This window comes from Entelurus aequoreus, linkage group LG09 (genome assembly GCF_033978785.1).
Source record: "Entelurus aequoreus isolate RoL-2023_Sb linkage group LG09, RoL_Eaeq_v1.1, whole genome shotgun sequence".
NCBI lineage: Eukaryota > Metazoa > Chordata > Actinopteri > Syngnathiformes > Syngnathidae > Entelurus > Entelurus aequoreus.
The window spans coordinates 67,747,876-67,763,570 of record NC_084739.1 but is presented as its reverse complement, the minus strand read 5'-3'; the positions used below and the strand labels follow the sequence as shown (position 1 = coordinate 67,763,570).

Here is a 15,695-nt window from a genome sequence, read left to right as displayed (position 1 = left end):
CTTTCTTTTTAGGATTTCTTCCCAAAAGACTAAACTACTATTATTGTTTTGGAAATGAGGTTTTCAGTACATGAATGAAGTGACAACCACTCCAGCTGTTGGTTGGCATGTATTGTACATCTGTGGTCCCGTGCGTGTTTTTGGTAGCCTTGGAACTTTTTGTGTGGGTGTCGGGAAGAAAAGCTCTGGCTGAAGTCATTTGGTGCCACTTGTTGGTTTGCATGAAGTCTTTGAACCAAAGACAACCCGTCTTTTTCAGCCTTGAAACTTGAAATAACAACCGGTGTATGTGTGTGTGTGTGAGTGCCAAGAAGAAAAGCTCTGACTGGCTTGGACATATGTTGTTTGGCACAACCTATTGGTTTGCTTGGATTTGATGTATATATGTTTGTATGTATTTGTATGTATGTATATGTGTGTGTGTGTATATATACATATATATATAAGGTTGTGTTCAAAGACCTAAAGAGGTTCCACTGTATTGAAGGCAGAGGTTGTGTTCAAAGACCTAAAGAGGTTCCACTGTATTGAAGGCAAAGGTTGTGTTCAAAGACTTAAAGAGGTTCCACTGTATGTCTCCTTGAAAAGGTTGTGTTCAAAGACCTAAAGAGGTTCCACTGTATAGAAGGAAACGGTTGTGTTCAAAGACCTGAAGAGGTTCCACTATGTCTCCTTGAAAAGGTTGTGTTCAAAGACCTAAAGAGGTTCCACTGTATGTCTCCTTGAAAAGGTTGTGTTCAAAGACCTAAAGAGGTTCTACTGTATTGAAGGCAAAGGTTGTGTTCAAAGACCTAAAGAGGTTCTACTGTATGTCTCCTTGAAAAGGTTGTGTTCAAAGACCTAAAGAGGTTCTATTGTATGTCTCCTTGAAAAGGTTGTGTTCAAAGACCTAAAGAGGTTCCCCTGTATTGAAGGCAAAGGTTGTGTTCAAAGACCTAAAGAGGTTCCACTGTATGTCTCTTTGAAAAGGTTGTGTTCAAAGACCTAAAGAGGTTCCACTCTGTCTCCTTGAAAAGGTTGTGTTCAAAGACCTAAAGAGGTTCCACTGTATGTCTCCTTGAAAAGGTTGTGTTCAAAGACCTAAAGAGGTTCTACTGTATTGAAGGCAAAGGTTGTGTTCAAAGACCTAAAGAGGTTCTACTGTATGTCTCCTTGAAAAGGTTGTGTTCAAAGACCTAAAGAGGTTCTATTGTATGTCTCCTTGAAAAGGTTGTGTTCAAAGACCTAAAAAGGTTCCACTGTATCCTTGAAAAGGTTGTGTTAAAAGACCTAAAGAGGTTCCACTGTATTGAAGGCAAAGGTTGTGTTCAAAGACCTAAAGAGGTTCCACTGTATGTCTCTTTGAAAAGGTTGTGTTCAAAGACCTAAAGAGGTTCTACTGTATGTCTCCCTGAAAAGGTTGTGTTCAAAGACCTAAAGAGGTTCCACTGTATGTCTCCTTGAAAAGGTTGTGTTCAAAGACCTAAAGAGGTTCTACTGTATGTCTCCTTGAAAAGGTTGTGTTCAAAGACCTAAAGAGGTTCCACTGTATGTCTCCTTGAAAAGGTTGTGTTCAAAGACCTAAAGAGGTTCTACTGTATGTCTCCTTGAAAAGGTTGTGTTCAAAGACCTAAAGAAGTTCCACTGTATGTCTCCTTGAAAAGGTTGTGTTCAAAGACCTAAAGCGGTTCCCCTGTATTGAAGGCAAAGGTTGTGTTCAAAGACCTAAAGAGGTTCCCCTGTATTGAAGGCAAAGGTTGTGTTCAAAGACCTAAAGAGGTTCCACTGTATTGAAGGCAAGTTGTGTTCAAAGACCTAAAGAGGTTCTACTGTATGTCTCCTTGAAAAGGTTGTGTTCAAAGACCTAAAGAGGTTCTACTGTATGTCTCCTTGAAAAAGTTGTGTTCAAAGACCTAAAGAGGTTCTACTGTATGTCTCCTTGAAAAGGTTGTGTTCAAAGACCTAAAAAGGTTCCACCGTATAGAAGGAAAAGGTTGTGTTCAAAGACCTAAAGAGGTTCTACTGTATTGAAGGCAAAGGTTGTGTTCAAAGACCTAAAGAGGTTCTACTGTATGTCTCCTTGAAAATGTTGTGTTCAAAGACCTAAAGAGGTTCTACTGTATGTCTCCTTGAAAAGGTTGTGTTCAAAGACCTAAAGAGCACTGTATTGAAGGCAAAGGTTGTGTTCAAAGACCTAAAGAGGTTCCACTGTATGTCTCCTTGAAAAGGTTGTGTTCAAAGACCTAAAAAGGTTCCACTGTATGTCTCCTTGAAAAGGTTGTGTTCAAAGACCCAAAGATGTTCCCCTGTATTGAAGGCAAAGGTTGTGTTCAAAGACCTAAAGAGGTTCCACTGTATTGAAGGCAAAGGTTGTGTTCAAAGACCTAAAGAGGTTCTACTGTATGTCTCCTTGAAAAGGTTGTGTTCAAAGACCTAAAAAGGTTCCACTGTATAGAAGGAAAAGGTTGTGTTCAAAGACCTAAAGAGGTTCCACTGTATTGAAGGCAAAGGTTGTGTTCAAAGACCTAAAGAGGTTCCACTGTAACCAGCATGAAGAGTACGCCAAGAGAGATTGTTCACTATGGCAGAAACATGCTGAGGCTTTCGTCCAGCAGTGGACTGACAACGGCTGATGATGATGATGATGTATGTCTCCTTGAAAAGGTTGTGTTCAAAGACCTAAAAAGGTTCCACTGTGTGTCTCCTTGAAAAGGTTGTGTTCAAAGACCTAAAGAGGTTCCACTGTATTGAAGGCAAAGGTTGTGTTCAAAGACCTAAAGAGGTTCCACTGTATTGAAGGCAAAGGTTGTGTTCAAAGACCTAAAGAGGTTCCACTGTATTGAAGGCAAAGGTTGTGTTCAAAGACCTAAAGAGGTTCCACTGTATTGAAGGCAAAGGTTGTGTTCAAAGACCTAAAGAGGTTCCACTGTATGTGTCCTTGAAAAGGTTGTGTTCAAAGACCTAAAGAGGTTCCACTGTATTGAAGGCAAAGGTTCAAAGAGGTTCAAAGAGGTTCCACTGTATGTCTCCTTGAAAAGGTTGTGTTCAAAGACCTAAAGAGGTTCCACTGTATTGAAGGCAAAGGTTGTGTTCAAAGACCTAAAGAGGTTCCACTGTATTGAAGGCAAAGGTTGTGTTCAAAGACCTAAAGAGGTTCTACTGTATGTCTCCTTGAAAAGGTTGTGTTCAAAGACCTAAAGAGGTTCCACTGTATTGAAGGCAAAGGTTGTGTTCAAAGACCTAAAGAGGTTTGACTGTATTGAAGGCAAAGATTGTGTTCAAAGACCTAAAGAGGTTCTACTGTATGTCTCCTTGAAAAGGTTGTGTTCAAAGACCTAAAGAGGTTCCACTGTACTAAAGGCACATGTCTCTTGAAAAGGTTGTGTTCAAAGACCTAAAGAGGTTCTACTGTATGTCTCCTTGAAAAGGTTGTGTTCAAAGACCTAAAAAGGTTCTACTGTATGTCTCCTTGAAAAGGTTGTGTTCAAAGACCTAAAGAGGTTCCACTGTACTAAAGGCACATGTCTCTTGAAAAGGTTGTGTTCAAAGACCTAAAGAGGTTCCACTGTATTGAAGGCAAAGGCTGTGTTCAAAGACCTAAAGAGGTTCTACTGTATGTCTCCTTGAAAAGGTTGTGTTCAAAGACCTAAAGAGGTTCTACTGTATTGAAGGCAAAGGTTGTGTTCAAAGACCTAAAGAGGTTCCACTGTATTGAAGGCAAAGGTTGTGTTCAAAGACCTAAAGAGGTTCTACTGTATTGAAGGCAAAGGTTGTGTTCAAAGACCTAAAGAGGTTCTACTGTATGTCTCCTTGAAAAGGTTGTGTTCAAAGACCTAAAGAGGTTCCCCTGTATTGAAGGCAAAGGTTGTGTTCAAAGACCTAAAGAGGTTCTACTGTATTGAAGGCAAAGGTTGTGTTCAAAGACCTAATGAGGTTCCACTGTATGTCTCCTTGAAAAGGTTGTGTTCAAAGACCTAAAGAGGTTCTACTGTATTGAAGGCAAAGGTTGTGTTCAAAGACCTAAAGAGGTTCCACTGTATGTCTCCTTGAAAAGGTTGTGTTCAAAGACCTAAAGAGGTTCCCCTGTATTGAAGGCAAAGGTTGTGTTCAAAGACCTAAAGAGATTCTACTGTATGTCTCCTTGAAAAGGTTGTGTTCAAAGACCTAAAGAGGTTCTACTGTATGTGTCCTTGAAAAGGTTGTGTTCAAAGACCTAAAGAGGTTCTACTGTATTGAAGGCAAAGGTTGTGTTCAAAGACCTAAAGAGGTTCCACTGTATGTCTCCTTGAAAAGGTTGTGTTCAAAGACCTAAAGAGGTTCCCCTGTATTGAAGGCAAAGGTTGTGTTCAAAGACCTAAAGAGGTTCCACTGTATGTCTCCTTGAAAAGGTTGTGTTCAAAGACCTAAAGAGGTTCCACTGTACTAAAGGCACATGTCTCTTGAAAAGGTTGTGTTCAAAGACCAAAATAACCCCCTTAAATACCACTTTAGTCTTTTAGTTTCTTTGTATTACACTTTATTTTTATTGGGCTGCTGACCGTCACCATCATCACAGCATGACTTTCTGCTTCTGTCTCTCAGCTTTCATATTTCTGTGGCGCTCTTTTCCCCGCCGTCACGCCCGGCCAGCTCAAATAACTCAATGTCCTAAGGACTTTATCAGCGCGGGCGGGTCAAGTGGCGTCTGGAAGTGGACCCATCACCAGGTCGGACCATTCTTCTCATCGCCCGTCACTTTTTTAAATATAATGGCGTGGCGTCAGGACACAAATGTTCGTTAGCGAGGGCTAATGTTACACGTTATGTTACAGCCTCATTCCAGCCTCACAACTCTCATTATTTTAGGATGTGTAGCAAAGCCTGCTCTTTACATTGAAGCGTAGCGAGACACACTTAAATGGAGGGGGGAACAGAAACACATTACAAAAGCTCAAAAGAGGTTTTAGGAGATGGACACGAAGTTGGCGTCACTAAGGCGTTCTTGTTGGCAGCGCTAACCAGCTAAAGTATGTCCGCCTTTAGTTGGTAGCCATAAAAGTCTGGAAGGAGAAGAAGGAGAGGAGGAGGAGGAGGAGGAGGAGATGAGGGAGGAATGATGATGTTGGTGCACACTGTTAGCGTTATTAATGATCACGTCCAGGAAGTATATACACACTCATTAGGTACACTTGCCAGCTCCAAGACAAGACAAAAGTACATACAGTACAGTAAAAAAAACAAAACAGTCTTCTAAATAGTTTTTAATATTATATGAGGCATCTAGACATGAAATAACACACCTTTGTACTTGTTTAATTCAATATAGTACACATAATGATAGAAAACAATACTGACTTTAGAAGCCATCTCATAGCTGCAGTATTGATCATTATAGTTCAATACACCATTTTCTTGCTTGAAAATGCATAAATTAGGCTAAGAAAATGTAGAATACGCTAAAAAAAATAGTGAACTGTAGTGACTAAACATGTTTATTATTGTGGATTGTAGTTTATAAATATAGATGCCAAATAAGTGATCATACAGTGTCCCCAAAATATTTTAAATTGTATTGATATTTTGTTTAGGTACTTTTCAATAGATAATTCTAATTTGTTTACATGTTTAATTCTAAAAAAATGCAGTTTTGTAAAGCATGGTTATTTTTTAAATATATTACAATTTTATATTATTGTATCAAATATTTATAATAATTATTTTAATTATATTTATAATTCTTCATAATTGTCACATTATTCATTTAACATTGTATTATGATTATTATTTAATTACATCATTAATTTAAGTATATATCATTGAGGTATTTTGAATTGTATATTCTCTTAGAATTATGTATTATTAGAATTGTATGTTATTATTTTAAATATTATAATAATTATTTTAATTATATTTACAATTCTTCTTAATTATCACATTGTACTGTTTATCAATTATAACATTTATTCAAATGCTTTAATGTCTGGAAAAAAACAAGAATAAAAGTGAAGTGAATTACATTTATATAGCACTTTTTCTCAAGTGACTCAAAGCGCTTTACATTGTGAAATCCAATATCTAAGTTACATTTAAACCAGTGTGGGTGGCACTGGGAGCAGGTGGGTAAAGTGTCTTGCCCAAGGACACAACAGCAGTGACTAGGATGGCGGAAGCGGGGATTGAACCTGCAACCCTCAAGTTGCTGGCACGGCCACTCTACCAACCGAGCTATACCCCCCCAAAAAAAGTTTTTTAAAACATTTTATTTAACATTGTATAATTAACTTAAATATAGATAATTGAGGTATTTTTAGAATTATATATTTTTATTAGAATTTATTAGAATTATATATTATTATAATAATTATTTTAATTATATTTATAATTATTCGTAATTATCATGTAATATTGTTTATCAATTAGAATATTTATTTAAATACTTAAATGTCTGGAAAAACAAGAATAAAAAATCTATTTAAAAATATTTAATTTAACATTGTATTATTATGATTGTTATTTTATTGCATTATTAATTTAAATATATCTAATTGAGGTATTTTTAGAATTATATATTTTTATCACAATTTATTAGAATCATATATTATTATAATACTTATTTTAATTATTTTTATAATTCTTCATAATTATCACATTATACTGTTTATCAATTGGAATATTTATTTAAATACTTAAATGTCTGGAAAAACAAGAATAAAAACGTTTTTTCAAAACATTTTATTTAACATTGTATTATTAATTTAAATATATATAATTGAGGTATTTTTAGAATTATATATTTTTATTAGAATTTATTAGAATTATATATTATTATAGAATAGAATAGAAAGTACTTTATTGATCCCTGGGGGAAATTCAGCACCACTGTTCACTCACAATAGACAATAAACACTTAGGTATTGTTTTACATGTAAATAATATAAATACAGTCTATTATACAGCATTATTCACATGTGAATAACATAAATACAGTCTATTATACATCATTATTCACATGTGAATAATATAAATACAGTCTATTATACAGCATTATTCACATGTGAATAATATAAATACAGTCTATTCTCCTGCATTATTCACATATGAATAATATAAATACAGTCTATTATACTGCATTATTCACATGTGAATAATATAAATACAGTCTATTATACAGCATTATTCACATGTGAATAACATAAATACAGTCTATTATACAGCATTATTCACATGTGAATAATATAAGTACAGTCTATTATACAGCATTATTCACATGTGAATAATATAAATACAGTCTATTCTACTGCATTATTCACATGTGAATAACATAAATACAGTCTAATATACAGCTTTATTAACATGTGAATAATATAAATACAGTCTATTATACAGCATTATTCACATGTGAATAATATAAATACAGTCTATTATACTGCATTATTCACATGTGAATAATATAAATACAGCCTATTATACTGCATTATTCAAATGTGAATTATATAAATACAGTCTATTATATAGTATTATTCACATGTGAATAATATAAATACATTATACATTTACAGTACATGTACAGTCTTATTATATTATATGTATATTATATATAAAAAATAGTCTATATAATATATATTACAGTACAGTACATGTATAATAATTTAATTATATTTATAATTCTTCATAATTATCATATAATACTCTTTATCAATTAGAATATTTTTTTTAATACTTATATATCTAGAAAAACAAGAATAAAAAATATATTTAAAAATATTTTATTTAACATTTCATTATTATTATTATTATTATTACATTGTTAATTTAATTAGATACAATTTGAGGTATTTTTTAGAATTGTTTTATATTTAGTCTGGAAAACTAAAACTTTTTTTTTACATTTGATTTGAACTATTATATTAGAATTACATTAAATGAATAACATTTAAGCATTAGGTCATTTATTTGAGTTCATCTGAAAAACTAAAACAGTTTTTCATTTGAGTAACAACAAAATAAGCCTTTTGGCTCTCCGTAACATGGCCGTGAATGTGAAAACTCCATGTAAGGCGCCTCTCCACAAAAAGCTACCGTTAAAAAGCACTTTCCTCCACCTGGCAGCTCCAACTTTTGTGGTGCGAGCCAAACAAAATGAAGAAGTCACCTTTTAAGGATGCTCCTTGTTAGAAGATGTCAACATCACTCTCACTTTCATGCTTTGGGGACTAATCATCAGGCTCCTCCCACTCATTCGTCACTTGCTCTCCCGTTAACGTTAAAGTAAACAAATTCAAGATATTGGATTGTTCTAATTATGTTCCTTGTGTTGGCGACAGAGTCCACAAGCAGACTGACGTCCCTTCCGCCAAGTGAGTTGTTGATGCAGGAGCCAAAAAGGCCCCGTGCAGTAATTACGAGCGTGCAGCCGGGAGGGAAGTGCCCCATGACTAACGGCGTCTCCTTGTTGTGCTTGTGTGTGCGCTGGTTGCTAGAGGGAACCGCGGGATCCAGTCACAGGAACATGGCCAGCAGCAGCGGCGGTGGGACCGCATTGGAGAAGAATGTCTTGACGCAGAAGAGCAGCACAACTTACTTCACTTCCTGTGAGTCTTGGTCCCTCCTGAGAGCAAAGTTCACATCCTATACCATCACTACAGCAGAAGTAGTTTTTTTGTCCATAGCAACAACCCCCAGATATCTTGGAGAGGACGTGATTAGCAAAGCGGTGACATTGTCAGGTTCCAACACCAAACTATCTATTAAACAAGACAAGAAGCAAGGAATCAAACAGAGACAGGATTCAATTTAGCTCATGGGGAGAGCGCGTGCGCCTCCTCCTTTATTTGGGCATTTCCTGATTACATAGCTGCAGCTGCTTCTAAGGGCAGGGGGTCATAAACAGCTGCACTGGGTCATAAACAGTTCAAACAAAACAAAAAAAGTGCTTGGAGCGGTGTCAGGTTTGCCCCCTCTCTGTTTTGTAGATTTCGGGTCATGATAAATGTCAGAATAATTGTATCTAAGTTATCACAAAACTTTGTGTTTTCCATGAGTTCCCGGCGAGAGGACAATAGCTGTCTTTGATCTTACCAATCAAAAGGCTTGTAAAACGCCACTGTGTAGGATGGGACGCGACATGAAGGCGTCGGTTTCTTTGATCTATTGTAATCCACAGGAAGATTTTGTCTTGACCCGAGATCTACAAAGCGGAGAGGAAGCAGGACCTGACCCCTCTCCAGGCACCTTTTCTTTGAACTGTTTTGTGACAAAACGACAGCGGCTGTTTACGACCCCCGTCCCTTTAGAAACAGCTGTTGCCATCTAATCAGGGAGAGCGTGTGTGGACCTGCACCCTCGTACAGTGTCACCCCACCGCTCTGAGGCGGGAGCTCCACGCCTCCTCCTTTATTTGGGCATTTCCTGATTACATAGCTGCAGCTGCTTCTAAGGGCAGGGGGTCATAAACAGCTGCACTGGGTCATAAACAGTTCAAACAAACAAAAAAAACAGCTTGGAGCGGTGTCAGGTTTGCCCCCTCTCTGTTTTGTAGATTTCGGGTCATGATAAATGTCAGAATAATTGTATCTAAGTTATCACAAAACTTTGTGTTTTCCATGAGTTCCCGGCGAGAGGACAAAAGCTGTCTTTGATCTTACCAATCAAAAGGCTTGTAAAACGCCACTGTGTAGGATGGGACGCGACATGAAGGTGTCGGTTTCTTTGATGTATTGTAATCCATAGGAAGATTTTGTCTTGACCCGAGATCTACAAAGCGGAGAAGAAGCAGGATCTGACCCCCCTCCAGGCACCTTTTCTTTGAACTGTTTTGTGACCAAAGGCAGCGGCTGTTTACGACCCCCGTCCCTTTAGAAACAGCTGTTGCCATCTAATCAGGGAGAGCACGTGTGGACCTGCACCCTCGTACAGTGTCACCCCACCGCTCTGAGGCGGGAGCTCCACGCCTCCTCCTTTATTTGGGCATTTCCTGATTACATAGTTGCAGCTGCTTCTAAGGGTTGGGGGTCATAAACAGCTGCACTGGGTCATAAACAGTTCAAACAAAACAAAAAAAGTGCTTGGAGCGGTGTCAGGTTTGCCCCCTCTCTGTTTTGTAGATTTCGGGTCATGATAAATGTCAGAATAATTGTATCTAAGTTATCACAAAACTTTGTGTTTTCCATGAGTTCCCGCGAGAGGACAAAAGCTGTCTTTGATCTTACCAATCAAAAGGCTTGTAAAACGCCACTGTGTAGGATGGGACACGACATGAAGGTGTCGGTTTCTTTGATCTATTGTAATCCAGAGGAAGATTTTGTCTTGACCCGAGATCTACAAAGCGGAGAGGAAGCAGGACCTGACCCCCCCTCCCGGCACCTTTTCTTTGAACTGTTTTGTGACAAAAAGGCAGCGGCTGTTTACTACCCCCGTCCCTTTAGAAACAGCTGTTGCCATCTAATCAGGGAGAGCGCGTGTGGACCTGCACCCTCGTACAGTGTCACCCCACCGCTCTGAGGCGGGAGCTCCACGCCTCCTCCTTTATTTGGGCATTTCCTGATTACATAGTTGCAACTGCTTCTAAGGGTTGGGGGTCATAAACAGCTGCACTGGGTCATAAACAGTTCAAACAAAACAAAAAAAGTGCTTGGAGCGGTGTCAGGTTTGCCCCCTCTCTGTTTTGTAGATTTCGGGTCATGATAAATGTCAGAATAATTGTATCTAAGTTATCACAAAACTTTGTGTTTTCCATGAGTTCTCGGCGAGAGGACAAAAGCTGTCTTTGATCTTACCAATCAAAAGGCTTGTAAAACGCCACTGTAGGATGGGACACGACATGAAGGTGTCGGTTTCTTTGATGTATTGTAATCCACAGGAAGATTTTTTTCTTGACCCGAGATCTACAAAGCGGAGAGGAAGCAGGACCTGACCCCCCCTCCCGGCACCTTTTCTTTGAACTGTTTTGTGACAAAAAGGCAGCGGCTGTTTACTACCCCCGTCCCTTTAGAAACAGCTGTTGCCATGTAATCAGGGAAAATCCAAATAAAAGAGGAGGCGTACAATATTTCGTCCGAGCGTGGTGGAAGACTGGTACAAAGGCTACAGCCCAGACGTTTCTCCTCATTGAGCTAAATTGAATTCTGTCTCTGTTTAATTCCTTGCTTCTTTGTCTGTTTAATAGACCTGAACTCGTAGCAAACAAGTTGTGTGATAACTTATATACAATTATTCTGACAGACATCATGAGACTTCTGATTGGATGCTGCGCATTGATGCTTATCTCCATGACAACCAGTGTGTGTCACTTTTTTGCACTCCTGCAGTCAATGTGAGGTTTTTTTTTTTAAATTATTATTACAGCATTCAGAGAATCAGACCATGTAGATTTATTTCAGATAAAACATTAATAAGTACAGGAGGTTACTTTATTGTTAATGTTGTTTAGTGCTGAAAATAAATGATTAAACAATGTTTAAACATTGTTTATCATGTACAGTGTTCCCTCGCTACAACACAGTTCACTTTACACAGCCTCGCCGTTACACATTTTTTATTTTGTGTGTGTAATTTTTTACAGCGTTGCATGCTTTTTTTTTTTTTTTTTTTTAAAGCGTATGAATGTGCATTGTGTTCTGCGTTCTGATTCGCTAAAAGGACTGTAGACCATTGTCAATCAATCTTCTACATGCCATGTGTCCTGTAAAGTACAGAATGTATACTGTGGTGGGGGATATGATCTGAACACGTTTTTTAATATGGCTTATTTTGGAAACGAAGGCCCTCTCGCACCTTTATGATGCAGGACCAAGTCAAAAGCGCAGGATTTAAAACCCAAAATTATGGTGTGACTCTGGTTATGTGTGGAAATGCTGCGGGCTTTATGATAAAACCCGGGCTTATTTATAGGTCAAAAAATCCTAGAGCCCTAAAAAAACAGGTTTTGATCTTTAGGTTTCATTCTTCCAATCCAATCCGCTTTATTTATATAGCACATTTAAACAACAGAAATGTTTCCAAAGTGCTGCACAACAATATTAGAAACAATATTCAAATAGTATCCTTAGCTCCACCAATGACTGAATAAAAACAAAAACTAAATATTAAACCAATACAAAACAATATAAAAATAAATATATTTAAAAACGATTTTAAAAGGTAAAACCAATTAAACTGTACTGTACTTTTTTTTTTTTTTTTAATCCACCAAGGTTTGAACTTTGAGAGAAATGTAAGAAAATGTAATGCCTGTCTGAGAAAAGTTTATAAAGTGTGTGGTTAGCAGGTTTACAGACTTAAAACATATATAAGAAACGAAAAAACATACACCGTATATAATAAATAAATAAATAAAACCTGTAAACGAAAAAACATGCACAGCAAACGAAAAAAACAAAATCCTGTAAATGAAAAAACATATAATGTAAACAGAAAAAAATATATAATGAAGAAAAACACACAAAAAAAACTTCTACTACACGGATTTCACTTAAAACGAGTATTTTTTAAAATGTAACCCCAGCGTTAAATGAGGGAACGCTGTATTCTTAATAATCCAAAACATCTATAGAGACTCCGGTTTGGGTCAAATAGCATTAAAATTGTTTCATACAATTAAAAAACTGAAAAAAAAAAATCACCACACTAATAGAAGTGAAGGCAATCGGTCTTGGACAAGGTGTTTTATTATTTATTTTTCAGATAGTTGGTAACCATAGTGATGCTAGCATGCTAGGAATTGCTTGGATTTTACTGACGTCACGTCCGGTTCATTGACTATGCGTGGTGGTCAAGCTAGCTCTGTTCTCAATGGCTACGACCCACCGTTTAGCCTCTCTCGAAGAAAAAATTGCCCTTACGCTTGTGTTGTTTTCCGATCAAAGTTCCTTCAGAGTTCCCCCGAGAGGAGGCAATCAAAAAGGGCGGACGAGTGCAACATTTTTAGGAAAGAATGATGAGAAAAGCATGCAGCTCACACTCCGGTCCAAGGGAAATCATTCAAATGTGAGCGAAACATAAAATAGTTAAGTTCTTACCAAAGACGACAATCATAAATGAATATTTCAGCACATACACAATACTTCATATATATAGAGTTATATTTTGACAAACAATCATAAATAAATCTTTCAGCACATACACAATGTTGACATCTATAGTTACATTTTGATAAACAATCATAAATTAATATTTCAGCACATACACAATGTTGACATCTATAGTTACTGCTTCTAAGGGGAGGGGGTCATAAACAGCTACTGCACTGGGTCATAAACGGTTCAAACAAAAAGGTGCTTGGAGCGGTGTCAGGTTTGCCTCTTCTCTGCTTGTAGATTTCGGGTCCTTCCTGTGGCAGTCCAATAGATCAAAGAAACCGACACCTCCACGGCGCATCCCATCGCACGCAGTGGAAGTTTTACAAGATGTAGGCTTTTTGCTTGATAAGATCAAAGACAGCTTTAGTTAATAGTTAATAGTTAAGTTCTTACCAAAGACAACAATCATAAATGAATCTTTCAGCACGTACACAATGTTGACATCTATAGTTATATTTTGATAAACAATCATAAATGAATCCGGTTGTGACGTTGATTTGACATTGAATTTTGGTCATTTTCTACAACACAAATACAACGTTGAAACAACATGCTTTTTGACTACGTTTAATCAATGTTTGGTTCTGTTGTGTTGTACGTTTATGTTGTCCCAAAACATGATGTCAGGTTCAAACGCCAAACTATCTATTAAACAAAGACAAGAAGCAAGGAATCAAACAGAGACAGGATTCAATTCTGCTCATGAGGAGAGCGCGTGGACCTGGGTGTTGTTGATAAATGGATTTGGCTTTGCATAGTAGAGTTTTATCTTGCACTTACAGATGCAGCGACCAACTGTAGTTACTGACAGTGGTTTTCTGAAATGTTCCTGAGCCCGTGTGGTGACATCCTTTACACACCGATGACAGTTTTTGATGCAGTACCGCCTAAAGTGTCACCCCACCGCTCTGAGGAACAAGCTCCACGCCTCCTCATTTATTTGGGCACGCCCTGATTACATAGCTGCAACTGCTTCTAAGGGGAGGGGGTCATAAACAGCTACTGCACCGTGTCATAAACGGTTCTAACAAAAAAGGTGCTTGGAGCGGTGTCAGGTTTGCCTCCTCTCTGCTTGTAGATTTCGGGTCCTTCCCGTGGCAGTCCAATAGATCAAAGAAACCGACACCTCCACGGCGCATCTCATCACACGCAGTGGAAGTTTTACAAGATGTAGGCCTTTTGCTTGATAAGATCAAAGACAGCTTTAGTTAATAGTTAATAGTTAAGTTCTTACCAAAGACAACAATCATAAATGAATCTTTCAGCACGTACACAATGTTGATGTCTATAGTTATATTTTGATAAACAATCATAAGTGAATCCGATTGTGACGTTGATTTGACATTGAATTTTGGTCATTTTCTACAACACAAATACAACGTTGAAACAACATGCTTTTTGACGACGTTTAATCAATGTTTGGTTCTGTTGTGTTGTACGTTTATGTTGTCCCGAAACATGATGTCAGGTTCAAGCGCCAAACAATCTATTAAACAAAGACAAGAGAAAGGAATCAAACAGAGACAGGATTCAATTCAGCTCATGAGGAGAGCGCCTGGACCTGGGTGTTGTTGATACATGGCTTTGGCTTTGCATAGTAGAGTTTTAACTTGCACTTAAAGATGTAGCGACCAACTGTAGTTACTGACAGTGGTTTTCTGAAATGTTCCTGAGCCCGTGTGGTGACATCCTTTACACACTGATGACAGTTTTTGATGCAGTACCGCCTAAAGTGTCACCCCACCGCTCTGAGGAACAAGCTCCACGCATCCTCATTTATTTGGGCACGCCCTGATTACATAGCTGCAACTGCTTCTAAGGGGAGGGGGTCATAAACAGCTACTGCACCGGGTCATAAACGGTTCAAACAAAAAAGGTGCTTGGAGCGGTGTCAGGTTTGCCTCCTCTCTGCTTGTAGATTTCGGGTCCTTCCCGTGGCAGTCCAATAGATCAAAGAAACCGACACCTCCACGGCGCATCCCATCACACGCAGTGGAAGTTTTACAACATGTAGGCCTTTTGCTTGATAAGATCAAAGACAGCTTTAGTTAATAGTTAATAGTTAAGTTCTTACCAAAGACAACAATCATAAATGAATCTTTCAGCATGTACACAATGTTGATGTCTATAGTTATATTTTGATAAACAATCATAAGTGAATCCGGTTGTGACGTTGATTTGACATTGAATTTTGGTCATTTTCTACAACACAAATACAACGTTGAAACAACATACTTTTTGACTACGTTTAATCAATGTTTGGTTCTGTTGTGTTGTACGTTTATGTTGTCCCGAAACATGATGTCAGGTTCAAGCGCCAAACAATCTATTAAACAAAGACAAGAGAAAGGAATCAAACAGAGACATGATTCAATTCAGCTCATGAGGAGAGCGCCTGGACCTGGGTGTTGTTGATAAATGGCTTTGGCTTTGCATAGTAGAGTTTTAACTTGCACTTACAGATGTAGCGACCAACTGTAGTTACTGACAGTGGTTTTCTGAAATGTTCCTGAGCCCGTGTGGTGACATCCTTTACACACTGATGACAGTTTTTGATGCAGTACCGCCTAAAGTGTCACCCCACCGCTCTGAGGAACAAGCTCCACGCCTCCTCATTTATTTGGGCACGCCCTGATTACATAGCTGCAACTGCTTCTAAGG

At 37.8% G+C, this 15,695-nt stretch overlaps 1 protein-coding gene across 1 annotated transcript in view; it reads left to right on the top strand.

The window, feature by feature from the left end:
* LOC133657644 (collagen alpha-1(XVII) chain-like) overlaps window positions 1–15,695 on the top strand; it is an 89,004-nt gene that overhangs the window by 20,463 nt on the left and 52,846 nt on the right. Inside the window, exons 5-6 of the mRNA XM_062059213.1 lie at window positions 8,283–8,315; window positions 8,439–8,549. Coding sequence (XP_061915197.1) covers window positions 8,283–8,315; window positions 8,439–8,549 — 144 coding nt within the window. The remainder of the gene's footprint in view (window positions 1–8,282; window positions 8,316–8,438; window positions 8,550–15,695) is intronic.